General features: G+C 36.1%; 1 protein-coding gene across 1 annotated transcript in view; it reads left to right on the forward strand.

The window, feature by feature from the left end:
* The window catches only part of EYS (eyes shut homolog), a 1266634-nt gene that overhangs the window by 736530 nt on the left and 503317 nt on the right, over positions 1–26787 (forward strand). Inside the window, 2 exon segments of the mRNA XM_059702239.1 lie at positions 5119–5309; positions 8552–8643. Of these exon segments, the coding sequence (XP_059558222.1) occupies positions 5119–5309; positions 8552–8643 (283 nt within the window).

A 26787-nucleotide genomic window follows, 5' to 3' on the forward strand; every position in this document is an offset into this window, starting at 1 on the left:
TGAATTTCAATATACCAACATAATGAGTTAAATATATAACATTCCAAAAAACTATTTAAAGCAGCAATACATTCCTAAGTTTTCTAGAAGTTAACCTAAGAAAATATGCATGGAACCTTTATGAAAAAGTTATAAAACTATATTAAAAGTATTTTAGAAACCCTAGTAAAATGGCGACATAAAAATATGTTCATGTACAGGAAGAGAAAGTATCACAAAGACACCAATTACTTACATTATTTTAACAAAATCAATGGAATTCAAATCAATTTTGAATAAGAATTTTTATGTAATTCAATAGAATGTTTGTACTTGTAACTGATTCTAATATTCATATCAAAAGGCACAGGACAAATAGTAAGTAACACAGTCCTGAGGAAGAAGAATATGCAGGACTTTCCCAGCCCAATGTCAGGACTTATAGAGCCCTGCTGTTTAAGTTAGAGTTTGTTTGGTTTGAGGTTGACAATCTGTCCAACAAAAATAGGACACTGCCCTAACTGGTTTGGCTCAGTGGATAGAGTATCGGCCTGTGGACTCAAGGGTCCCAAGTTCGATTCTGGCCAAGGGCATGTACCTTGGTTACAGGCACATCCCCAGTAGAGAGTGTGCAGGAGGCAGCTGATCAATGTTTCTAACTCTCTATCCCTCTCACTTCCTCTCTGTAAAAAAAAATCAATATAATACTTTTTTTTTTTAAAAGGATGCTGATCCCAGAAACCGACCCCATGTATAGGGAGGACAATGTGTGACAGAACTGGTAATGCAGGTGGGTATAGGAAGGATCCTCCACATTAAAAGACAAAAGGGGGGAAAAAAGCATTGGAAAGATTCTACACAGAGTGAACACTAAGAAATTACATCATAGGCACCTGGCAGCAAAAAGGGTTTTTAAGCAGCAGAGTGGCATGATTTGAATTATATTTTGAGTTACTTCCTATTTTCATGGGTGACTATTAAAGGAATTTTCCCAATTTTCATTTGTTAGCAAAAGGGAAATAGCACACACCTCTGTTGTGCATCTTTTTTAAAAAGGCTGTAATGCCCTGACCGGTTGGCTCAGTGGATAGAGCGTCAGCCTGGGGACGGATGGAATGGTCCCAGGTTCGATTCCAGTCAAGGGCATGTACCTTGGTTGCGGGCACATCCCCAGTAGGGGGTGTGCAGGAGGCAGCTGATTGACGTTTCTCTCTCATCGATGTTTCTAACTCTCTATCCCTCTCCCTTCCTCTTTGTAAAAAATCAATAAAATATATTTTTTTAAAAAGTCTGTTAATTACTTTCAGGAAAAAATATCCAACTATTTGACTAGTCCTCTTTCAGCTTTCCTTGCAGCTCATATTTATTATAAGTTTTCTTTGGCTACACTGAAAGTCTCTGTCAATCTTAAACTGCATACACTTACTTTCTATTTTAGTATTATTTATTTTCTAAACTTCCTTTTTCATGTGCATTATACAATACTTGCTCTAGGAATTGTCATTGACTTACAGACCATGGAATAATCTGTGAAAATCTATGAAAGAAACAAATGTTTCATAATTTACTTTGAAATATGCTTTGTTCCTGCAAATACCATAATCTTTAAATTGCCAGGAACAATGTAATTGAGCATTTTGAGTATTTGAATCCAACAGTCAGATAGTAACATGAAATAAGTCATAAATCTGGGGGTATATGAGATTTGGTTTTGAAGTATTCTTCCAAACAGAACAGCTGTTTTGTCCACTGTGAACCCATCCCTGCCATCGCAGTGGGAATTGACCCCATCCTCATCTTTAGTGGAGGGCTTCATTGGTGACGGTTTGGGCCAGTAAACTGTTAGGAGAGGTTCATGCTGTGATTGGGAAAGTTCTTCCTTCCTCTTTTGAAACTATAGGAAACTGAGGATTGGACATGAATGAGGAAGTATGTGACTCAAACTACCACTGGCCACTATATTACCTCAGGACAAAAGCAAGTCTCAGATTGAAGCTCACTTTGTGAATAGCAGAATGGAGAGACCGAAGAAGGTTAGGTCTTTTATGAAAAGCCAGCTGACTTTTTGCATGCATAAACATCCATTTGGAAGCCCACCCTATTCTTGAACTTCTTGTTGCTGATGCCATTAAATGATTTAGTGCTGAAGATATTTGAAAGTTGGGCTTTCTGGTTATTTGTATCAAAAGCATACAAACTTATTCAAAGGAATAATTATAATATGAGGGCATGCAAATCAGATAAAGGTTCTTCTATTTGGAAAAATGAAAACCCAGAGGCAAAAAGTTATTATTTAACTAGAGGCCCAGTGCATAAAATTCATGCACAGGTAGGGTCCCTAGGTCTGGCCGGCGATCTGCAGGGCAACCAGCAGGGCCATTTGGGTGGGGGGGGCGGTGCTGGCACCTGCCTTGGCTGGCCTTGGGGCTGGGGGAAGCTCCTGCATTGAATATCTGCCCCCTGTTGGCCAGTGCGCATCATAGTTCCACCGTTCAGTTGATTTGCATATTAGGCTTTTATTATGTAGGATTCTAGATAATGAAATATATATGGAATTATTAATTTACACTAGCCCAGTGATTTTCAAACCTTTTCATCTCATGGCACACATAAACTAATTATTAAAATTCTGCAGCACACCAAAATATATATTACGTTTTTGCCAATCTGACAAAATAAATAGGTATAATTTTGATTCATTCACACTAGATGGTATTGTAGTGTTGGCTGTTGTCATTTTTTTGACAAGCTAAGGTAAAACAGTGCCCCTGACTAAATACTTAGGTATTGTGTGTTTTGAAAATTCTTGCAGCACAGGGTTAAAAATAATGAATTAAAAGGCTTTTTGAGTTAATAATTGTTGATTGAACAAAATATTTCTAAAGCATTTAAAAATATATAGTAGTTTATTTCACCAATGTTGGGTATGTAATCATGTTGTCATATTAGTCTTCATCTGAAAATATTTTATTCTCTCTCACATTTTCTTTTATTTTTATGATTTCAGAGAGGAATGAAAAAGGAGAGAGAGCTAGAAATATCAATGATGAGAGAGACTCATTGATTGGCTACCCCCCACATTGCAGGCCCCACATTGGGGATGGATTCCACAACCCAGGCATATGCCCTGACTGGGAATCGAACCATTACCTCCAGGTTTATGGGTGGACACTCAACCACTGAACCACTCCAGCCAGGCTTCTTTCACATTTTGAACTTTAAGTCAAATGGATATTTGACTTCATTCCCAATTTACTCAAATAAATGTCTAAAAACTTTTCATATTATTTAATGTTATGTGAAATTCTATTGCACCATGCCTTTAACATCAGCATTAATACTTTACAAGAAGAGGATTATTTACAGGTCAAAAATCTTTGCAGTAGTTTTATCAGATTAATATCAGGTAAGATACTCCCAAAATGAGTTCCAGCTTTAACATTATTTGATTCTATAGCGTATTTTTGAGTAGTTACAAGAAAATGAACTACTGCCTGCAGAAGAAAAAGAATATAAATTCTAATGTCTCAATGACTGGCTCTGATTTCCAATTAAAGTCTCTTTAATAAAAGCTGTTGTGTTGCTTTAAAAAATAAACTTTATAAGGAAGAAATATCTGTCTATCATAGATAGAACAACTAAAACAATTAGAATGTCAGAATTAAAAGCACATTGTTAATATTTTCAATTTTTGGACCTACTTCTCTAATAAAGTACTTGATTAAAAAAAAAAACATGCATCCATCCTAGCTGGTTTGGTTCAGTGGATAGAGCATCAGCCTGTGAATTGTAGGGTCCTGGGTTTGATTCCAGTCAAGGGCACATGCCCTGATTGTGGGCTCAATCCCCAGTGTGGGGTGTGCAGGAAGCAGCTGATCAATGATTCTCTCTCATCATTGATGTTTCTCTCTTTCTCCCTCTTTTTTCCTCCCTGAAATCAACAAAGAGGAAGGATGGATATATATATATATATATATATATATATATATATATATATATATATATATATATACACACACACACATACATATATACATACATCTGCTTTATTGTCGTTTTCTGGCAGTATTTTGAGCCTTTTTATTTCTGCTTAAAAGGAAAAATAGTTTTGAGGCTTAGCTAATTATTTTCTTAGAGATTTTTTACAAGTTTGAAAATTTAGCTTTATTGAAAATTTATAATAAGAAAAACACTCCATATAAAATATAAAATCTATAGAAGTTTTAAAGTAAATATTTCAAAAATATCTAACCTTGATGATCAGCAAACTAAAATGGTTTCATGAATTATCTCTTCTATTAATTGTAAAAGAATAAACACTTCGGAAGTTTTTAAGGACAAAGAGTTGGTGTGCGTTAGCGTGTGTCACAGGAGGAGCAGAAGGGAGAAAGTGAATGAAAAGAGATACTCAAATCCATTGTTATAGATATATCAACCAACAGTGATTAATTAATTATGTGTTCATCAAAGAAAAGTAAATTTTAATAATATAAAATAATTAACACCTTATTCAGAGAAATAAGCTATGTTTCATTTAATCATATATTTATAAAGTTAAGAAATTGTCAAAGTATTTTGCTCAAAATATCTCCATATTTTACTTGAAAGATTAAGGCTAATTAAAATATAATCTTTTAGAAGGTAAACAAAAAAAGAAAGAGAATGAGAGAGAATTTTCTTTTAAAGAAGCTCAGATAATATAATGTTACAAAAGGGTGACAATTCCTTCACTTCCAATAATGTCTATCAGTGCTCAATAGCAACCCAATAAAATTTACAATGACATAAAACATAATTTTGTACCAACATCTTATAGATGCAGTGAGTGACACTTTTAGAAATATTCCTGTGTCTGTTGACCTATAACATAAAATCTAAGTAAAAGCACAGTTGTAGATTAATCATCTGGACAACCCTGCCTTCCACTGCGATTTGATTATGAAGCCCCCAATACATAGAAATATGACAAACCACTGTGACTAAGGCAAAGGAAATAGGTGCTCACACTTGCAATAGGCAGGAAAGAGTCAGATATGAGCCATTTTAGAAAACCTTATGCTAATGTTAGTAATGTGACACCCAACTATTGAGCATTCTATCCCAACCTAAATTACTTTTTTTTTTCTCCTGATTCTACAGGTGTCAGTTGTATTTGTTATTATAGAGATTCCTTTCTAGAATTTCAGAATATATTTTTAAATCCACAAAATAATATTTCCCTAGAATTTCAGACCTTCAGCTCCTATGGACTTCTGCTCTACATCAAGCAAGACTCAAATTTAGTAAATGGATTTTTTATTCAATTATTTATTGAAAATGGTACTTTGTAGGTAAGCCATTAAATTTATTGAATTTAAAGTAAATTTTAGGAATTTATTGTAATTTTTCCTTAAATGCTCATCTTTCTGAAGTAGTATACTTACATAGATATATAAATAAATGGTATCAGATCATAGAAATTAAACAGATAAAAAAGATTAGTAGTAGCCATGTTTTTATTCATTTTTTCAATCATTCATTGAACATTTATCTGTTATTCACTTTGCTAGGTACTAAAGATTCAATGGTAAATAAAACACATATTGTTCTCCTTATGTTGCTTCCAGTTTATTACAAATAATAATAACAATGGAATCAGAGAAAGAAAATATGTAATGAATAAGATACTAGAATAAGTCATCAAACATCAGTCTGACCCTCTGAGATACAGTTTGCTGATCCCTGGTCTACAGCATTTTTTCTTAATTAAAACCAAAAATTTCCTTTAGTCTTATAATCATCAGAAAAAAAAAATACAGGGACAAAATGTAAGCAATTATAAAGCAAACATAATATTGAGCGTTGGTCATGTTCAGAATGTTTTCTCAGCACATTTTCTGCTGCTAACTCAACTGCCATAACTGAGTGTATGGCTCAGCTAGTTCCTCTCACCGCTGTGGACATCTCCAATGAGAGACATTGCAAGGAATGTCCAGAGACTTGGAGCTGCGGGTGAAAATATTTTATGAAATAATGGATTAGGAAACTTCTTTCACTTTCCAATGGATAAAAATAACTTCATGATAGGTTGAGCCAAGACATTTAAGAATTGTAAAATGTAATAGGTAAAGAGAGGTGTAGAATTTCTTTCCTTTAGTTTTTATGACAAAGAAATGATATATATTGACATGTCTGTAATAATAATGACTATTGTTTATTGAATTGCAATTATGTGTCAGGCTCCATCATAAGAAGATTTATTAAGAACATGGACTCTGGAGCTAGACTGTCTGGAGTTTGAATCCCAGCTCTGCCCCTTAAGAGCTTTGAGACCTGCAAGACACTTAAGGGCTTTCTGTTTTAATTTACTCACTTAAATTTACAAATGAGGTTAATACAAGTCATTGTGAGGTTTAAATTAGTAAGTAAATAAATATCGTGAAGCAAATGCAATACAGTGAACAAATAAGTGAGGCATATAAACACATAGAAGAATGCTTGTGGCATGTCAAATGTGTCACAAGGTTCCTGTGGACAAACAAAGGCTCTCAGAGAGTTTGGTGTTATTACACATGCTCTTCAATCTTTTTTAAAGATGATAGATCAATAAGTTTTACTCTGTTGTGTCAATACAAAATCCATGTTCTTTCCACTCACATCACTGTTTCCTTGTAATGATTTGAAGGAAATTTCATCATTATTCTACCTTTATGATTTTAAAATCTTCCTTGTCCCCCTATGATTTGCCAGACTATCCTCTGATTTCCTCATCTACTTTAAAGGTATAATCATATAGGGAATATATTTACATTACAATTTTAACAAAACACATATTTGTGATTAAACTTTTACAATGATCATAATTTAAGACCTATTCAAATTCTAGACATGGAGAATTGTTAGTCAAATAAATTTTAGGAAATTTAAGCTTTAAAGTTTTATCAAACTTAATTTTTAAAAACATTTTATTGTTTCTTTCCTATAAAAAGGAGGTAAGTAGATACATCTACAGTAGGTACTCAAATATCAGCCCTCCAACTTATTAGCTGTGTCACAGATTACAGTGTCTCCCTGGCTGAGGGCAAATCACCTATTTCCACCTCTGTTTGGTAGAAATAATAGAAGGACAATTCCTAATTCATATATTTTTGTTTGGTTTTACTTTTGTTTTGTAAGGAAACAATCAGTTGATGCTTGTAAAGTGCTTTAAAATCCATGATAACAGAGTCATCAGTCAATAGCAGCAAATCTGCTTCTTATACAATTATTAATGAGCTATTTATGATAAGAGAAAATGTAAGTAAAATTAATAGATTGTCCATTAAATATTTCATGTATGTTTAACTTTGACATCCCTGAAGATAATAGAAATTACTATCTTAGTAGTACCTGAAAAATATTTTTTAAGTATTGTTGGTTAGTACGTTATTTAAATAATATCTTAACCAACAACATAGATTTCTAAGTGTTATACATAAGAAACAGATAAATTATCCTCTGTGGTGTCAAAAATATTAAGTGTATTCTTTAGTAACTTTGGTTGTCTACTGGTCACAAGGTAAAAATTTCGTAAATAAACACTGAGTTTTACTTAGTTTCACATGGCTTGAGAAAAATATATAGCCAAATATTAACTTATTTTCCTGCAAAGTGCATGGAGGTGTATTTATTTTTGAAAATCTCAATACACTTTATGGTATTTATTAAAGTGAACTTGGAGCAGATAATATTATAAAGGAAAGAAACCTTTTGCAATGCCCAAATACCATTAAAAAATAAAATACATAACATTCTATTTCCTTTTGGGCTACATTTGGGAATATTTAAATATATCAGTTTAATATAGCTGGATGCATAGGGATTATAAAACACTATGCAACTGTTTTTCTTTAACTTATATGTGGATTACAGATATCCTGTAGAAATGATAAAGACTATAAAGCCTTTTTCTGGGAAAGAATAGCCACAATATACCTGGTATACATCCAGGCAAATGCTGTTAAGAGGATAAATAGGAAGTGCAGCCCACTCCTGAGATTCCCAGGATGTCTGGTCAAACATACCAGTTATAGACATAATTTGCCCCTTTTAAACTATAACTCAATTGGCCCAATTAGCAATAATTCTACAAATGGCCATAGGTATCCTCAAGCCTTGGAAAGTTTAGAGTGTATGGTTAACTTTCATAATCTTTAAGGTTCCCTTCCTGTTACGTTAACATTACCCTGGTCTTATACATTGAAAGAAAATTGCCAATACCTGTTCCCTGCTGACAGAAGAAGCAGTCTTTCTCAGCTCAATGCTGGAAAAGAAACCAGAAGTGTGTGTATGTGTGTGTGTGTGTGTGTGTGTGTGTGTGTGTGTGTGTGTACACATGTATGGTGTATATATGTATGTAATATTTATACATTTATGTATCTTAATCCTAGCCCTTATTAGGCGTATAACTTTGAGCTGTCACTTCTCTTTAGTTTCAGACTTCTTGTCTCACTAACACAATAAGAAAAATTATTGGTGAATTGTAACGTCTAATGCAAGTATAGGATGTTAGTTTCACACAGAAAAACTGAGGAGAACCTTTTTTCCCCCATAGCACCACTTTTTCTGTGCTGGTGAAGCAACGTTGCAAAGCATTAACACTACTGTTAAAGTAGATGATGGACAAAGGTATTCACTGCTTATCAGGTAGGATATACTTATTTTCTTTCCCACTTAATCTTTTAAGTAGCAAAGACTTCCTCTGGGTATTGTTCTTGCCATTTGAAAGTAGAAATTATCCTGATTAGTATTCACAGACACTTGTATGTGAATTAATGTTTATCAACCCATTCTGCCTTTTCTGTGTGCCCTTAGAATAGTGCTGGGGAAAGAATGTTATAAGGATTACATTATCAACAAACTTACATAAGAAGATTATAACAAAGCCATAAAAGCCTCATATTATTTTCTGCTTACAGGAGTCATGAAAAAAAAACTGGTATTTTTTATATCAAAATTAAATATATTTACATTAGAAAATTCGGAACATCCAGAAAAACCATAAAGAAGACAATTAAAATGATCCATTATACAATAGTCAAAATAGAAAAATTAACATATCATTATATTCCCAAAAGCTGTGTTTGACGGTGACTTTATTCCAAAACCCTCACAAGCATCAGGTATCACTCTGCAAATCTGATAAGTGAAAGTGACATTTGCCCTTAATTTGCCTTCTTCAATTTTTAGTAAGGTTTAAATTTTAATATACATTTAGTGTCTTTTTGTTATGTGTTTTGCCTCTTCCACCTTTAAGTGATGCTTTAAAACACCTCCATCCTTATCTAATATATAGATTGAAGTAAATTACTTGGTTATGACAATATATTATTGTATAATAAAAGTTATTATCTACTTAACACCAATAAAGAAGAAAGTAAAGAGGCCAAAATGAAAACTGGGAAAAGAAATTAAAAGAAAAGGTTCTAAGGACATTTTACCCTCCTTAGACCAGAACTACCTAAATCTTGTTGTCTAAAGTACAGATTCTTAACAAAATTGACAAAAAAACCCACAAACAGTTTATTATCAACAAAATTGAGGAAAGGCTACTTGACATATACCTCTCCTAACGAATGATAATGTGCATGAGCATTTTAAGATCTCTGTAATCCTGTTTACCAAAATCTGACATACTTTGCTTAACTCAAGACATGGACACAGAACCCTTAACACTTATTTGCTTAGCATTTTCACTTCACAAGTAACTATTGTCGGGGGCAATGCACTATGGGAAACGCTATCTGCCTAGGTAATAATTTCTCAGCTCAGACACTGCCACTGTCTTGGGGGAAGCAGGTGTATGAGCACTGGGGCAGCAGTAGGAATCATGTCACAAAAGATATTTTGGCTCCTCCGGGAAACTGAAAGACAAATGAGAGGTGATGGGAGAGGCAGACGGATGCACCAGAAGAAGCTGTCTGGCCTGGGGTGTGTTGGAAAAGGTTTAGAAAATAAATGAGAACGCAGCAATTATAGTTACAGTTTATTATACACCAACTTTGTGTCCATTAGTAATTATATTACATATATGAATTTTTTGTTTCAAAAAGCAAATTTAATTACTAACCAAATTCCCCGATGCAAAACTAAAGATAACGAGATTAAATGCTGAAAATAACATAGAAAACAGCACAGTTCGGCTACTCTTACTCCAAAACCTATGAATAACTTTTAAGTCATGTGCCTTCTAACCAATTATAGAAAATATAATTTGATTTCTTATTTTCTATCCTGAAAGAGCCTCTGTATGTTCAAGATAAGATAAATACAAGGATTATAAATTACCTGCCCACTAAACAAAACTAACAGCAGCAAGAATATTAATTAACCACCATGTGCCAGATGCTTTACAAACACATAACTGTATCTAATCATCAGGAAACTCATAATGCCCTAATGCCCATTGTGTTGATTAGGCTGGGCTGCTTCACAACCTACCACAGACTATGTGGCTTAACCAACAGAAATTTAGTCCAAGATGAAGGTATTGGCAGGGTTGTTTTTTTCCGAGGCCTCTCTCCTTGGCTTGTAGATGACTGTGTTCTCTCTGTGTGTTCACATAATATTCCTCAATGTGTATTTGTGTCCTATTTTCTTCTTACAAGGACATCAGTCATGTTGGATAAGTGTTCACCTAATGACCACATTTTACTTATTATTCCTTTGAAGGCTCTGTCTTCAAACACAGCCACATTCTGAATTACTGAGGGTTTGGACTTCAACATATGAATTTTGGGGAGACATAATTCAGTCCAAAACACTCATTTTGCATATTTGGAAGCTGAGACTAGGAGAAAGTAGACATCTTTCTTGTTAGCCTGCCAGCCTGATCGACCCCAACTGCCCTCCCCTACTGGCCTGATCGCCCCTAACTGCCCTCCTCTGCTGGCCTGATATCCCCTAATTGCCCTCCCCTGCCAGCCTGATTGCCCCCTAACTGCTCCCCTGCCGCCTGATTGCCCCCTAGCTGCTCCCCTGCCGCCTGATTGCCCCTAACCACCGTGGCTTTGTCCGGAAGGACATCCAGAAGATGTCCGGTCTAATTATCATATTACCCCTTTATCATATAGATTATATTTTAAGTCCTAATTAACATCTACCTGTGTTCTTGAAGAGAACAAAGATAGAAATAAATTAGGTTCTTTCCACCTCCTCAAATATGGGACTTTAAAGTTTTTTTTTAAGTGCTTACCATTAAAAATGCATCCATGCATTTAAAAAGTCCCTTCACTTCCTTAATCTCAAGCTCCATGGTCTATATCCTGATTTGTAAGTAAATTGCATAAACACCATCCATTCTCTTAGAGCTGTCTCGTGGTGATTTTTTTGGTTTGGCCCTTTGTTTGGGGGTAGGCAGTTCCTGAACTAAGATCTGTACAGAAGCAAATAAACTAGGACAAATGAGAAACATCTTCAGTTACCCTTGAGAAAACCATTTATCTATTACTGTTTATGTATAATTTTGTAGATGTGTAGTAAATTATGGTGAGTTTTTAAAGAGGATAGTGTTTATGTGACCAGTAAATTAGACTTAAGACGACTGACCTGTAACAATGAAACCCACACATTCTCTCAAGTGATATAGAAATGGATACAAAGCCTGTACTACACTACATTATTTCTGTTAAATGATGATAGGAGGATGTTTCTTAAGTCAGTAATAATATCAAAGGAGAAGAAGAAGGAAATAATGTATATTTGAAAGCATTTAGGTAGGAAAGAGTGAGGAAAAGATTGGAAGTACAAAGATAGTCAGTTAATATTGGACAATGAGTGCCACATTAAGAACTATGAACTACATTATATGCAATATTGACCTACTGGAGAATTTTTAAGTAAGAGTACAGATATCAGGATCAAATGAGTATTCACTTTTCTTAACAGGGTATGCTAAGCTACGGTATATAATAGACTCTAAATTTCTGCACCTCTGAGATCCACGCCACAGTGTCTTCCTCTCTGCCTTGGTCCCTTGAAATTAACGTGTATAGATTACATTAGTGGGCTCTGTTTTGAAATTCTAACTTTTACTATCTCAGAATGAGACCTTACCTATTTTGAGATAAGAGTCTTTAAAGAAGTAATCAAGTTAAACAGAGGTTATTGGTGTGGGTCCTAACCCAATATGACCAATATCCTTATGTAAAGGGGAAATGAAGACACAAAGAAAGCCACACACAGAGGGAAGGCAACGTAAAGACACAAGAAGAAGGTGGCTATCTATAAGCCACGGAGAGAGACCTGGAACAGTTCCTTCCCTCACACTCCTCAGAAGGAGCCAATTCTGCCAACACCTTGATCTTGAATTTCTATCTTGCAAAATTGTGAGTCAGGCAATAAATGTTATTTACTTAAGCTGCCCAGTGTGTGGGATGTTGTTGAGGCAGTCCTAGAAAAATAATACCAGTTCCCTTGTCCTCTGGCTTCCAGTGGGGTTCAGTCACTGGGGAACACTAGCAGGAACTTCAAGGGTGAAGCAAATGATGTCAAGATTTTGACAAATGATAAGCAAATGGTGTTCTCTTGGCCTTGTCTGGTATCCCAGAGGCTGACTCAGTCCCTCTAGGGCAGGGGTGGGCAAACTTTTTGACTCGAGGGCCACAATGGGTTCTTAAACTGGACCAGAGGGCCAGAACAAAAGCATGGATGGAGTGTTTGTGTGAACTAATATAAATTCAAAGTAAACATCATTACATAAAAGGGTACGGTCTTTTTTTTTTTTTAGTTTTATTCATTTCAAAAGGGCCGGATCCGGCCCGCAGGCCGTAGTTTGCCCACGGCTGCTCTAGGGAATGTCTAGGCTCTTGGCCAGTGGCCCTCTCTCCCAAGTTCTGATAACTTTTTTCTCCCTAGAAGCCTAGATGTAAAAATGGTATCTGAGTAACTATCTTGTGGTCCTAGAATGTTACATTATCCCGTGTGGCTTTCCTACCCTCTGGCCATATCTTTGTAAAGAGTTCATATTTATTTAACCTTATTTAAGTTATGTTAGATTAAATGTTCCATGTGTTGGGGGCTGAAAACATGAGTGTCCTCTAGTCAGTATGGCAGAAAATGAGTGGATGGTTCAGTGGGGTAGAATGAAAGTGGCCCAACTCACTTCTCATGGCATTCTGTTGGCCAGAACTCAATCATGTGCACACACCTAATGGCAAAGGAGGCTGGGAAAGGGTTTTTAGCTTTGCACCTAGGAAGAAGAGAGATCAGCTAAAACAATGTGGAATAGACAAGATAACTATTTCTACAAGTGAAAATAAGATAAATGTCTGCCTTTGGAGAGAAAGACAAAAATAATCAGTAAACAGTTTATAACACTTAGCAGTTTAATTTAAACCACAGTACTTATAGGTATTTTAATCTTGGCTCTGAGTGGGTTATTGAACTCCTTCTAAGAAGAAAATAGAAATTAATATATATAATATTTACTTAAATATTTATAACTTGCTCAAAAATTCATGCAATATCAGATTACATGGTGTAAATAATTTCTTCATTTGGTTTGTCTTTCTATGACTTAAATTATAAAACAGATAACTGTATTACTTAAAGTATGGTGCACAATGCTGAAGAATGATAAATAATTTCATCTTCACACTGTAAACCGTAAACTTTTTATCTCTTTGAGTGGTAGAAAATATTAAAATGCAGAAAATTATATATTTAAAACACAAAGCAGTCTGAAAGGAAAATTATATATATTTTATTTTAGATATGCACACATATACACACAAAGAAATTGTTTTATATATAAGTTATCTAATTGTCCCTGTTCATAAGCGTATATGAATAGGGACCATTAGAATATTGTTACAGCAGTAAGCATCAAAGTTTTGCACTTCTTTTGAAGCTGTTAATAATAAAGCTGAGGACTTGATATGTGTCGAGCAGAGCAGGACTGCTTGGCTCAGAGTGCTGGAAAATCAGTGAAGTGGAAAAGGAAAGAAAGAAACCATTTAACCACTTTCTAAAAAAATAAAGGTTTCTTTTCTCTAATGAAATGTGCACATTATTGCATTAATCTTTTTATTAACAACTGTCAGTAGTGTCAAGAAAAACATGCCAATGGAATAATGATTTTACTTCAACTTGAACAAAATAAAGAATGAACAATTGATTTTGACTATAAAATGATATTTATAGAACAAGCAAAATATCCCTCTTACATAAACCTATCTTTTAAATATATTTTATTGATTTTTTACAGAGAGGAAGGGAGAGGGATAGAGAATTAGAAACGTCAATGAGAGAGAAACATCAATCAGCTGCCTCCTGCACATCCCCTACTGGGGATGTGCCCGCAACCAAGGTACATGCCCTTGACTGGAATCGAACCTGGGACCCTTGAATCCACAGGTCGGTCGATGCTCTATCCACTGAGCAAAACCGGTTAGGGCAACCAATTTTTTTTTTATTTTTTTTTTACTGTTCTCCCAATAGTATATATTCAATCAACACAAAACAGTGAATAGGAGTGAAATTTTGTCATTTAAGTTTGGAAAATAGACTTCTAAAATGTAATTTACATAGGTCATTGAATTCAATTAGTAATTAAGCGTTTTACGGTTAGAATTTAAATTCAATTTATTCAAATACTCCAATAAATTGATTACCAGTTACCTTTTAGAAACTATTTTAAAACACAAGTTAAAATAATTATTCATTTAAAAGTTGGATATTTTCCATTATTTTACTTGAACATGAGTAAACATTACCTATTACAAAATTACTGAAATTAATCTCAGAGAAAGTTACTGCTAATGTTCATACTGTTAGTGAAAGCAGAGGAACATAGAACTAGCTTTAGTTGTACTTAATATGGCCATTACACATCAGAATTTTGCATGTTTTGCATGTTTTCCCCTCAAACATGGCATTAGTCATTACTCGATGGAAATTAAGACTAAAACTCTACAGCTGGTACTCAGCCTGGAAGTCAGCTGAACTTTTAGTGTTTGGGAATACCTTAGGTTATATCAGCAAAAGGTTCAGACATCACCACAAACAGCATTCAGCAGCTGTGTGCATGTCCATTTATGGGGAAGGTATCTCATCCAGGTATTTTAGCATATATCCAGGATCTAAAAACAAAATGCAGAAAAGACAAAAGTCTTAGTCCTTCTCATCCCATAGATAGATAGATAGATAGATAGATAGCTAGATAAATAGATAGATAGATAGATATAGATATAGATAGATAGATACATACATACATATATGGTTATAGTCTAGAAATAGATGAGATCATAGACTTGGTTTAATTGTTTCAAATACTTGCTGGTAGTAAGAAGTGATGAATGAATCTTAACAACGCAGTGACAGCTGCTGAGCCACCCAAATGTATGTTCTTTAGCGGCTCAACTTCTGTGGAAACAAAGGCTAGCACAACATTAAAATAGATTTCAACAGGTAACCATTGATTACCCATGTTCTTTAATTTGACCTGAACTCTGCCTTGCTCTAGATGCTGTTTTATGCTTTCCCCTGATAAGAGAGAACTCTGGCATAAATGACTTAGAGTTAAAAATCTGATTACTTGAATCTTTCTGCTGCTTAATATACAACTTGACTCATAGCCTATCTTTCTGATTTGCCTCATTTTTCTCTTAACTTTACAAGAGGTGAACTATGTCTCCCCTGCTAATGTAAACATACTGAAAACAAACTGAAAGTGGATAGTTCATCATTTTAATACTGAATATAAGAAAACAGAGAATAAAGAAAGGTCTTGTAAAATAGAAGACACAAAGTTATTCCAATCACAGTTCTGCAAAAATTTTCTTTTAACTATTTAAGTGTGTATGTAAAAGTAAGCATAACCCGTGGACACAGACAATAGGGTGGTGAAGGCCTGGGGCAGGGGGTGGGGGCAGGCTAGAAGAGGTCAAATGGGGGAAAGGAGGGGATATATGTAATACTTCCAAAAAAATATTTTTAAAATGAATAAATAAAAGTAAGCAAAGATTAGTGTTATTTTAGTTAGAGAAACTTGCAATATTGTAGACAAGCATTGAATGGTAAATTTTAATTCTCATGAAATTGAAATACTAAGTTTCATTTGGGAACCACATGTCATTAGAAATGAATGCATTTTTAAATGCTAGATACATGGCATTCCAAATTTAAATTTTTATAGCATCCTTTTTTTTAAGTAGACCACCACAGAGTGATTAACTTACTGAATCAGTAAATGTCAGCTCACTTTTGAGAAACATTTAAAATAATCATCATTATCATTTCTGAAAATTAACACAATTCAATTTCTCTCATAAACATTTTTGAAAATTTTTCATAAGTTGAAAATGCCATTTCATTTAGTGTCATTTCTTTTATTAATGGAAAGTGATTTTGTGGAAAGGTGTTTCAGAGCATAACTGATGCATTGCTTTAATGTGGATTCTCATTGTATGTTCATTGGAACGAAGTCAGAATCAAAAGCCAAGTCTGTATTTGCTTTCTTTTTTATTTTTATGTTTTAGTTAACTAAATTTATTGGGGTGACATTCATTAATAATATTATATAGATTGCAAGCATACCTGTCCATGATACATGATCTGTACACTGCATTGTGTGCCCAACACCCAAAGTCAAATTATCATCCATCACCATATTTTTGAAAGAAAATGTGGTACATACATATATATTTGCTTTTTTAATTGTGCATTATCAGTTTTAAAATATATAAGAGTTGTCTGTTGACATCAAAGTTTTTCAGAAAATATAAGCAAATAGCTTTTCCTAGAATGGTCTTTTTTTATAACCAGAATATATTAAAGATAACATACTTCACTTTAAATGAATATAACAATAGCAAAGTTAAGTTTCAAAGCATTCTAATTAGAAGTATGGTGCCCCTCCAAAAGGGTCTTCACAGTTCATTTGCTAGAGCCCACATGGCACCATGTGGTCCGTATATAATTTAGATTGTACACATGAATCGCTCCCCAAGTCAACATTCTCTAAATGTGTCAGTTATCTGCAGCGTTGGCTTACTCTCTGTATGACCTTGTAATTTGCTTTAATTGTTAAAGCCTCATTGATCACCACATGTCATTAGAAATGAATGCATTAAGGCTGCATCCATAGCTTCAGTAGCAGACAAATTCTAGGAACCATTGAAATGTTAATTCCTCAATAATCCTGTCCAAGGTGTTTATTTCTATGAGAACAAATCATTAATGACTAATTATCACGCTTCTGTGAAGAAACACTATGCTAATGAATTTGACTAAATTTAAGGTACAAAAAAGACTAAATATCTAAGTCCTAGAAATCCCAAAGAGCTGTAGACTTCCATTTGTTAAGTGTGGACAGCCATGGCATGGTAAGTTGCTTATAGGGAAATCAGGAAAATTTATGCGAAAATTACCTAAGAAAGAAGGGAAGGATTCAATAGAGATAGGGTAATCCGTCTTGCTACTTAAAGAGCTGGCCTACTTCTGTCCATGGCCTACTCTTCCATTTGTACCCTTATCTCCTTCACCTTGCATTATCCATCTTTCTCTCTCTGCTGGATCATTCCCTGAAAAATAAAAGCAGGCTTTGAATACCCCTGCTGCAACACAACATCCTTCTAGATTATCTATTTTATTCTGCTCCTCTTCACAGCTGAACATCTCAAAAGTTTCCTACATGTGGGGATTTCAATTTTGTTACCTGCTATTTATTCTTCAACCCAATATAATCTGGCTTCCATTGGCTCACAACCAACACAGCTTTTGTTGATATCAGCTGTACCTAGGGAGTTTTGTCATGCAAACTAAAAATCTTTTTAGAGTGAAAAATGGTGCTGTTAATTATTACATCAAGATAACCAGTGTAAACAGGTACTATTCATGCAGAGCAAGATGGTGGTCACCTCTGTGACCTTCAAGTTGAGAAAGTCAATAGACATTTTTCTGTCTTCGTTGTAATAAGCATTTCAGGGAAAGCACTCTATCTTTTTTAGTCATTTTTCTTTCTGATTTGAGAAAAGTAAATTTCTGGTATTCCTCCTGTCTCAGTGACCAGTTTTTCTTTCTATTCTTAGATCTGTTCCACCTTTGAACTTTCTTCTGAATTCCAAACTCATATATTCAAATATCATATTTTCAGATATCTTCACTTGAAAGACTCATTTGTATTCTAAACATAGCATCTCCAAAATAAAATTCCTGGTTTCCCATCCCTACCAACTGACCTCATATCTCTGTACACCTCCCCCACATACATCTCCCAGTGATCTTTCCTGTCTCAGCAAACAACTGCCATTTACCAGTGCACTGAGAGTAATTTTTTACTCCTGTTATCACTATATTCTTTATCTCCAAGTCCTATCAAAAATTCCTTTCCAAAATGTCATTGTTTTTAATTGAATTTATTGGGATGACATTGGTCAATAAAATTATATAGGTTTCAGTTGTACAATTCTATAATATACCAGCTGTATATTGTATTGTGTGTTAACCACCCCAAGTCAAGTCTCCTTCCATCACCATTTATCACCCCTTAATCCCAATTCTACTTGACCCCACCCCTTTCCCTCTAGTAATCACAATACTGTTGTTTGTGTCTGATTTCCGTGTGTGTGTGTGTTTGCTTAAGCCCCTCGTCTCTTTCACCCAGCCTACCAACTTTCCTCCGCGCTCTCTGTGATCAGTCGATTCTCTTTATTTATGATTCTGTTTCTATTTTGTTTGTTAGTTTATTGGAACAGGGGGTCCTCCGGGGGTGAGGATGACGGAGCCCAATGCGCTGGGGCGTCTGCATGCACGACTCCAGAGACCAGGTTCAGAGACACAGATCTAAGTTTATTGGGGAAGTACAGCCGTATATAAAGGGGTAAGCAGCCAATGCAATAGGGACACGTTTGCTATGTTATCCAATGGGTGTGAGGGTCGGGGCTAAGAGTAGGTGGCTCTTGGAGATTTGTCAGGCGGGCGTTGCTACTTCTTGGTGTGCCAAGGAAGCCTGTTCGCTGGAGTGTGCTCACAGCATTGCTTCGGCCACAGCACTGAGATAAATCTCTTAAGCTCTGCTCACAGTTTATTTTGTTCATTAGATTCTACATATAAAAGAAAGTGCTTTTGTCTTTCGCTTACTGACTTATTTCACTTAGCATAAAAATAATTCATTTTTTAAATTAAATTTATTAGGGTGACATTGCTTAATAACATTCTATAGGTTTCAAGTATACAACTCTATGATTCATTATCTGTATATTGGATTGTGTTCCCACCACCCAAAGTCAAACCTTCTGCTGTCACCATACATTTGACCTCCTTTATCCTTTAGTACACCCCTATCCACTTCCCCCTGGTATCCATCCCTGTCGTCTGTGTCTATGAGTTTTTGTTTGTTTGTCTTGTTTGTTTATTTGTTGCTTTCAGTTTTATGTTACACACTGGAGGCCCAGTGCATGAAATTTGTGCACTCCGGGTGGGGCAGTTCCCTCAGTTCAACCTGCGCCCTCTTGCAGTTCCGGAACCCTCAGGGAATGTAGCAGTGTGCCAAATGGCAGGCAGCCAGGGAGGAGCCCGAATCAGGGCCAGGCGCCACTCACTCTCATCCCAGCCTGCTGCCACGGAGTCGAGAGAGGCTCCCAACATGGCAGCTGCCCTCACCAGCCGTGAGCTCAGCTTCTGGCTGAGCAGCGCTTCCCCTGTGGGAGTGCACTGACCATCAGGGGGCAGCTCCTGCATTAAGCGTCTGCCCCCTGGTGGTCAGTGCACATCATAGTAACCGGTCATTCCACCATAATGGTTGCTTAGGCTTTTATTATATAGGCTAAAGCCCGCCAGTGGGGTCCCTTGGCGTGGCCTGTGGAATCAGGCTGAAACTGGCCCTCCGACATCGCCTGAAGAGTCCCAGATTGTGAGAGGGCACAGGTGAGGGACCTCACCGGTGCACGATTGGGGGTGGGGAGGGACACAGAAGGTTTGCCAGCCGGAGAGAGACCGTGGGAGGTCTCCAGGGTGTGTATGTCCCATCTCACTCATTGCTGATCAGCTGGACCCAGCAGCAAGCTAACCTGCCGGTTGGAGCATCTTCCCCCTGGTGGTCAGTGCACATCATAGCGACTGGTCGACTGGTCGACTGTCTGCCCCCTGATTGTCATTGCACATCATAGCAAGTGGTTGAGCGGCCTTGGCATATCATTAGCATATTAGGCTTTGTTTGGTTGAATGGCCGACTAGTCGACCAGACACTTAGAATATTAGGCTTTTATTATATAGGATATGAGTGAAATCATATGGTTCTTAACTTTTTCTGTCTGACTTATTCTGTCTGTCTTAGAATGATATTATCAATATCTATCCATTTTGTTGTAAATGGCAGTATTTCATCTTTTTATTTTTTAATGTATTTTTATTGATTTTGGAGAGGAAGAGAGAGAATGAGAGAGAAATAAACATCAAGGAGGAGAGAGAATCATTGGTTGGATGCCTCCTGCATGCCCTCCATTGGGGATAGAGCCTGCAACCCAGGCATGTGCTCTTGACTGGAATCAAATCTGGGACCCTTCAGTCCGCAGGCCTATGCTCAATCCACTGAGCCAAACCGACTAGGGCTCATCTTTTTTTATGGCTGAGTAGTATTCCATTGTTTGTATGTATCACATGGTACAATTGGTTAGCATGAGGTACTTCTACTGCAAAATGTCACCTTATAACCGCTCATTTTTCTCCTCTGAAATTGTCCTGTCCAAGTCTCCATCATTTTTATAGCAGTTCTTCATTGACTGCTTCTTTGGCCAGGGTGAGTTAAAGTGTATTGCCTCAAATCACTTATCTGAAGGATTTTCAGTGGCTTACCCTGACTCTTCTTGTCATTGTTAACAAGGCTGTGCACTATTGGGCTCCTGCATTTTCTTCTGCCTTAGCTAAAACTGGCCTTCCTCCTCTGCCAAGGGTCCATTCACTTTGACACCCTATTACTCCTGGAACTCTCTAAAAAGCTTTTCTACTTTATGGCCTTTAATTTTACTGTTCTTCTAACAGGAATATTGTGTCCTGCCTTTCAGTATTTTTCTTTCCCCCTGCCCTCATGTTGTTCCTCCCATGCATCCTTCTCCTTACTATTCAGTTTCAGATTAAAAGTAATCTCTTTGATAAACTCTCCTGAACAGCCTAAAGCTTTTCCACCTAAGTATTATATGTCTTAGCACCCATTTTTATTGTGTAGCTACTTGTTTAACCCATTGATTTTCAATATTTCTAACTAGACTGTAAGATTCATGGGTTCAGGGTCTTGTTCCCTGGTGACTATACCCCTAGCACCAAGCACAGTAACTAGAAAATAAGTAGTCAATGAATAAATCACTATTAAATTATGAGTGAAAGGGAGGGACTAAATTTTACTTTATATCTCAAATGTTCCCAAGTATTGAAGAGCAGAGAAAATTACTAGGTAAGGGAAGAAATTGTAGAGTGGACCATGTCTCTTGTCTTAGGAAAAAGCAGGGTTTATAGTGAAATAAAACAGAAGTAGTTCGGAGCTGCCATAGAAATCAGAAATCCTAATTGAGTAGAGTCTCTTGGCTTTCCAACCACCTAGACTCAGTCCCCAGTTTTTTTCTGTAGAGTGGCATGACACTATTTGAATATTTATAATACTCTGATTACAACCTGATACATTTTAGGCATTTAATAAAGTATAAGTAATTATATAATCAGTATTTTGAGAGTCTTATTTTTCCCCCAAATATCCTAAAGTATATCCTGTTTCTAACAGATGATTATGAAGTTTACTTGATGTCCTTGTATCTGTGTGCATGTTTGATTTAGGTTGTAAACTGCCAACAGCATGAAAATGGAATTGATTTAGCTGAGTTATCATTACTGTGCTTATTTTAAATAGACAAAGTCATTAACTTGTCTTAACTTTGAGTCAGACTTTATCTTGTGACATTTTACAGTTGAAGTGTATGTTAATTATTGAAGACCTCTCTCACTAAAACAGAAACTTAATTTTATTCAAATGGTTGAATTTTTTTTACGATAGCATTTAAAAGGAATGCAGAATGGAAGGCCAAGTAATACTAAAATTAACATTTTCTTCCATAAAATTATAGCACTTAAATTAATCAAAAGTGATTATGTTCATGTTGAGTATATTTGAAGTAACTTAAGACAACCCACTCAGAACTAAACAGAGTTTGTCATTAGTAATCTCCCTGGTGACTCTAGAAAACTTGGTGGTTTATTAGCCTAACTATTAAAGAAGGCTGTTCTTCTGTTGGCATTATCCTATCACTCCAAGAGGCATGACAATTCTTATTATGTAAGGAAATGCTACCGCCCACATTTCTGTCAGAACGTAAGACTAATTAGAAATGTTGTGATATTGCATAAACTTAGAGTTAAAATGTTTAGCTGTCTGAATTTGGAATGGGCATTGATTTTACACCTAGGGAATTAAATTGCTTAATGCTCTGGATTTGATGGCTGCAGATTGATATGGAGAGCATATGACAACCTACTTGACATGAAAGTGGTTATACAATTGGATCCACGTTTTTTTCAATCAGCTTTTATATCAATAATGATTAATTCATGCAGAGAAAATATTCTAAAATTAAAAGTGGAGCACTTTGATAGTGGTAACTTTGTTTATTAATTTTTATATTCTCAAGGCCTAACAAATTGCTTTGCATAAACATTAATAAATGTTCATTTTATAATTGATTGATTAAAAGAATAAAATATTTTCAAATTAGGCATTTGGCATTGTCAGAACCAAATTATTTTTTTAAATAATGAAAGAAAATAAAACACTTTATATGCATATAGTTCTAGTAGCAAAATATACATTTTAGAAAACAGTTATAAAATGTTGTCTAATCTATCCAAATGTAAAATGAACTGTTTATTAGGTATATTACTATTCTGGAGAAAAAACCTACACTCCAAATGAAAGTAATGGGTGCTCACAGACAGGAATATTAAGCCAAGCAGTAACACAATGTGAACATAGATATTATGTTCCTAATTATTAACCTCTTGCTCCTTTGTTGTAAGAGCAATTAAGGACACATTTATTAATAAGGTTTCATTGCATTAATGTGATGATAATCATCATGTGAGAATTAGCTTCTAATATTTTTTTAAATAAAAAGCAAAGCAGGAATCAAAGACACCACTAAGAAAATAGTTTTCACTCCATCAGTTGAATCTTCACAGCACGACATAAAGATTTTCTTCCTTACGGCTCTGGTTGATCAAGTACTCCAAGGTCTCAAGGGACAAAGTAGTCTACTTCCTCAGCAGATAGAGAACAGCAATATTGTCCTCCCACCACTGCCCTTATTTCTTGCTACCAAAGAGCAGATGTTTATCCACCTTCAGAGAGGGGCAGGCCCCCTCTCTATAGTTGTCTCTGTAATGGGGTGACCCACGGAGACGACCATCAGGGACTCAGATCAAAATTTAGGAGCCTTTATTAAGCTGGCCAGTGACTACAGTTACAGCACCCTGCCGAAGCAGAGGCTGAACTGCAATGCCGACTACAGGAGTTACATTTTATTATTAAATTCTGTGCAGGCCCAGAGAAAAATGTGTCTTTCAAATTCTGGGCCCCCAATATGGAGGAAACTCTATTTATACTTTTTCTACTCCTTTGTCTCCCAAATTTGGAATGAGACTACTGGGCCTTCTGAGAAAGAAGGCCTGTGTGCTGGGAAGGGCCCATGAGACCATATCTCAAGGCCTGGCAACTGTCTGGGTGTCAGCACTGACAACTCTGTCTGGGGCATAGTTTACGACCTCTCTGGAATGGGAGTAGTCTTATTTTCCTTATTATTTAAGACAGAAGCCATACTATCAGGGTTAAAAATTCAAACAGCAGTTTTTATATAAGGTGGATACTTCAGTCTCCACCTTCAGAGAGGGACAGGCCCCCACTCTATAGTTGTCTAACTGCAATTGGATTATTGGATTGCCTGTTCCCAAAACAAGAAAGTTGGCTTCAGGTACCATGAAGTCTTTTATTCAAAGGGTGCACTATTTAATCTCTTTATTGGAAAAGTCTGTCTCTAATTTATGCCTGATTTTGTTGTAAGGTGCTGTCCTCTTCAATATCTCCCTGGCCTCTAACTCTCAGCTCAATGTGAAGATAAAAAAATGTTTCCAGATGTTGTCAAATGTTCCTGGAAAGCAGAGAGGGCAAAACCACCCACTTTCATTGAAAGCCACTACTTACCTACACACACACCACACATATTTTCTGAACTATTTAATAACTCTTCTTAGCAAACAATTAGCCCATATATTTCAAATGTTTTTGAAGAGTAAATAGCACATTGATTAGATTAGGATTTAGAAAGTGGATTATCATAAAATGTCTCGTGAATCCAAGGCAAAGTTATACTTTCAGCATGACCTGACTGAAATAATTATCTTAATTTTAAAAAAAATCTATTTAAGGCAAAATAGCACCTACCTATTTCTGCCTGAGTCTTTTAAATAATTAAACTGATGAAAAATAGCAATGTCCCAAATTGTCCTTCCCCTCAACCACAGCCACTTACAATATAATAGCATAGAGAGAGGACATGTGAGGAACTAGCTGCTGAGAGAGGAATACTAGAAAAGTTTTGAATTGTAGTCAGAGACTGGGCCGTTCTGGTTGATATTGCATTTTTTTTCCACTTCCAGTGACACCCTAGGATCCCACACTATTTCTCTGGTCATTTTTGAAACAGGAATACGAATGGCCTTGAAATTGGACTACAATCCATAGATTATTCTTAACACGCTGCATGCCTTACCTTTCCTCAGGGACTGCATAAGCAAACCACAAAGTAAATCTAACTTTGGAGCAGAGGTGGGGGAGTACAATGAGGGGATGTGAATTTTGTGAAACTTCTTTCTTCCCATAATAAAGATCCCGCCCGCCCCCCAAAACCAGGCATCTTTCCCAAATGTAGCATATAGGAATCTCAGCTAATAACAGATATGCAAGACATATAATTTTATTTTCTACAACTTCATTACCATATCTATCCTCCATTCTGCTGAAATAGCAGAAAATCAGTTCTAGCCAATGAAAGCTTCTCCCTCTGTCCCTGTGATCTTATCACAGTGTCAAGGCACAGGTGGTATAGGTGATCATGTACAAGTGATGTCTTTAGATCAGCAGCCTCACGTGAGATGGTCCCATTTTACCTGGTTTTGATGCCATTAGATCCCACAGAGGTGGATTCTAGGATTTCTTTATATATATATATATATATATATATATATATATATATATATATATATATATATATATATATATATTTGATTTTTTTACAGAGAGGAAGGGAGAAGGATAGTTAGAAACATCTATGAGAGAGAAACATCGATCAGCTGCCTCCTGTACGCCCCCTACTGGGCATATGCCCGCAACCAAGGTACATGCCCTTGACCAGAATCAAACCTGGGACCCTTCAGTCCCCAGGCCGATGCTCTATCCACTGAGCCAAACCGGTTAGGGTGGATTCTAGGATTTCTTTAGACTCAAAGGCAGGAAGAAACTCTCTTGTGCTTTTTGCCCTGTAAAAAAGAGATAGCATGGTGGGAGGTGGGGTGGTTAGAAAAATGAAAAGGTCATGCTTTCCAAAACACAAGCCTGAGGCTCCCTAAGGACCACCACCTTTGTATGTGCTCAGTTGTACTATGTACTCAATTGTGAAAAACTGGAACAACTATTCTACAACTCAGTGGAAATCTTTTTATAAATAGGATCTTATTGGGTCGCTGAAGTATGACATAGGTGTGGCTCCTCTGGCTGAGAACTGGATTGTTAGCAATGGGAAGGGGGCGGGGGAGGCTACTGTGCTGCACTATGGTTTCCCTGTCCGCCCTGGAACTGCTCCGAAGTCATACTCTGGAATCCAGGTCATCATAGGAAAACATTTTGCAAAGCACTGTAGGTAATAAATGCTTTAATTGGAATAGTACCAATAGCAAAATACTTACAAGAAGATGTATTTTTGCTAGATTCCAAAACCATACTTATTTTTATCTTTCTCAAATAATAGTTAAGATACAGCTAAAGACTTAAAAAACGATTTTTAATGAACTCTACTGTATTTTAATTGTGTGAAAATGTCTTTAGTCAATGCAATTTAATTCAACAACAATCAAAATGATCTTAGCCCCTCTGATAAGGCAAGGGTAGTTTCACCTCTCCTGGCATTAGAGAAGATTTCTGAAAACAACTACCTTAGAAGCAAATCATAACACTGCCACTGATTTAACACCCTGTATTTGTCACCATATAACTCAGAACCTTCTCTTCCTCATTTGTCAAATGTAAGAAATTATAGTACCCACTGCAGAGAATCACTGTGCATGTTCTAAAACCTATTGCATGTGCCTAGCATGTAGAAAGTCCTCAATACATTTTTACAATTACTTTTATTATTGACTACTTTAAAATACTAGGCACATTTACAACTTTTCATAGTAATGGGTCAAGTTCAAATTGTGATTCCACTGTGTCTAGAAACATGAAGAAGCAAGACTCTTCAGTCAGCACTATGTCATTAGTAGTATGACCACATACTAGGTAATCTGGAAAAGCGTGCATTCTTGTGTTGGACAGCTAGAGCTCTACTACTATTGTCATCACTGTGTGCAGTGTGGGGCAAGTCCCATAACGTCTAGCCTTTTACTGGGTATGTTGGGCATTAAAAAAGCTAAAATAGCCCCAGCCAGTTTGTCTTAGTGGATAGAGCATAGGCCCGTGGACTGAGGTTACCAGGTTCAATTCTGGTCAAGGGCACATACTTTGGTTGCAGGTTCCCAGGCCCTGGTCGGACTGAGTGC

The sequence above is a fragment of the Myotis daubentonii genome, chromosome 6 (assembly GCF_963259705.1).
Source record: "Myotis daubentonii chromosome 6, mMyoDau2.1, whole genome shotgun sequence".
Taxonomy (NCBI): domain Eukaryota; kingdom Metazoa; phylum Chordata; class Mammalia; order Chiroptera; family Vespertilionidae; genus Myotis; species Myotis daubentonii.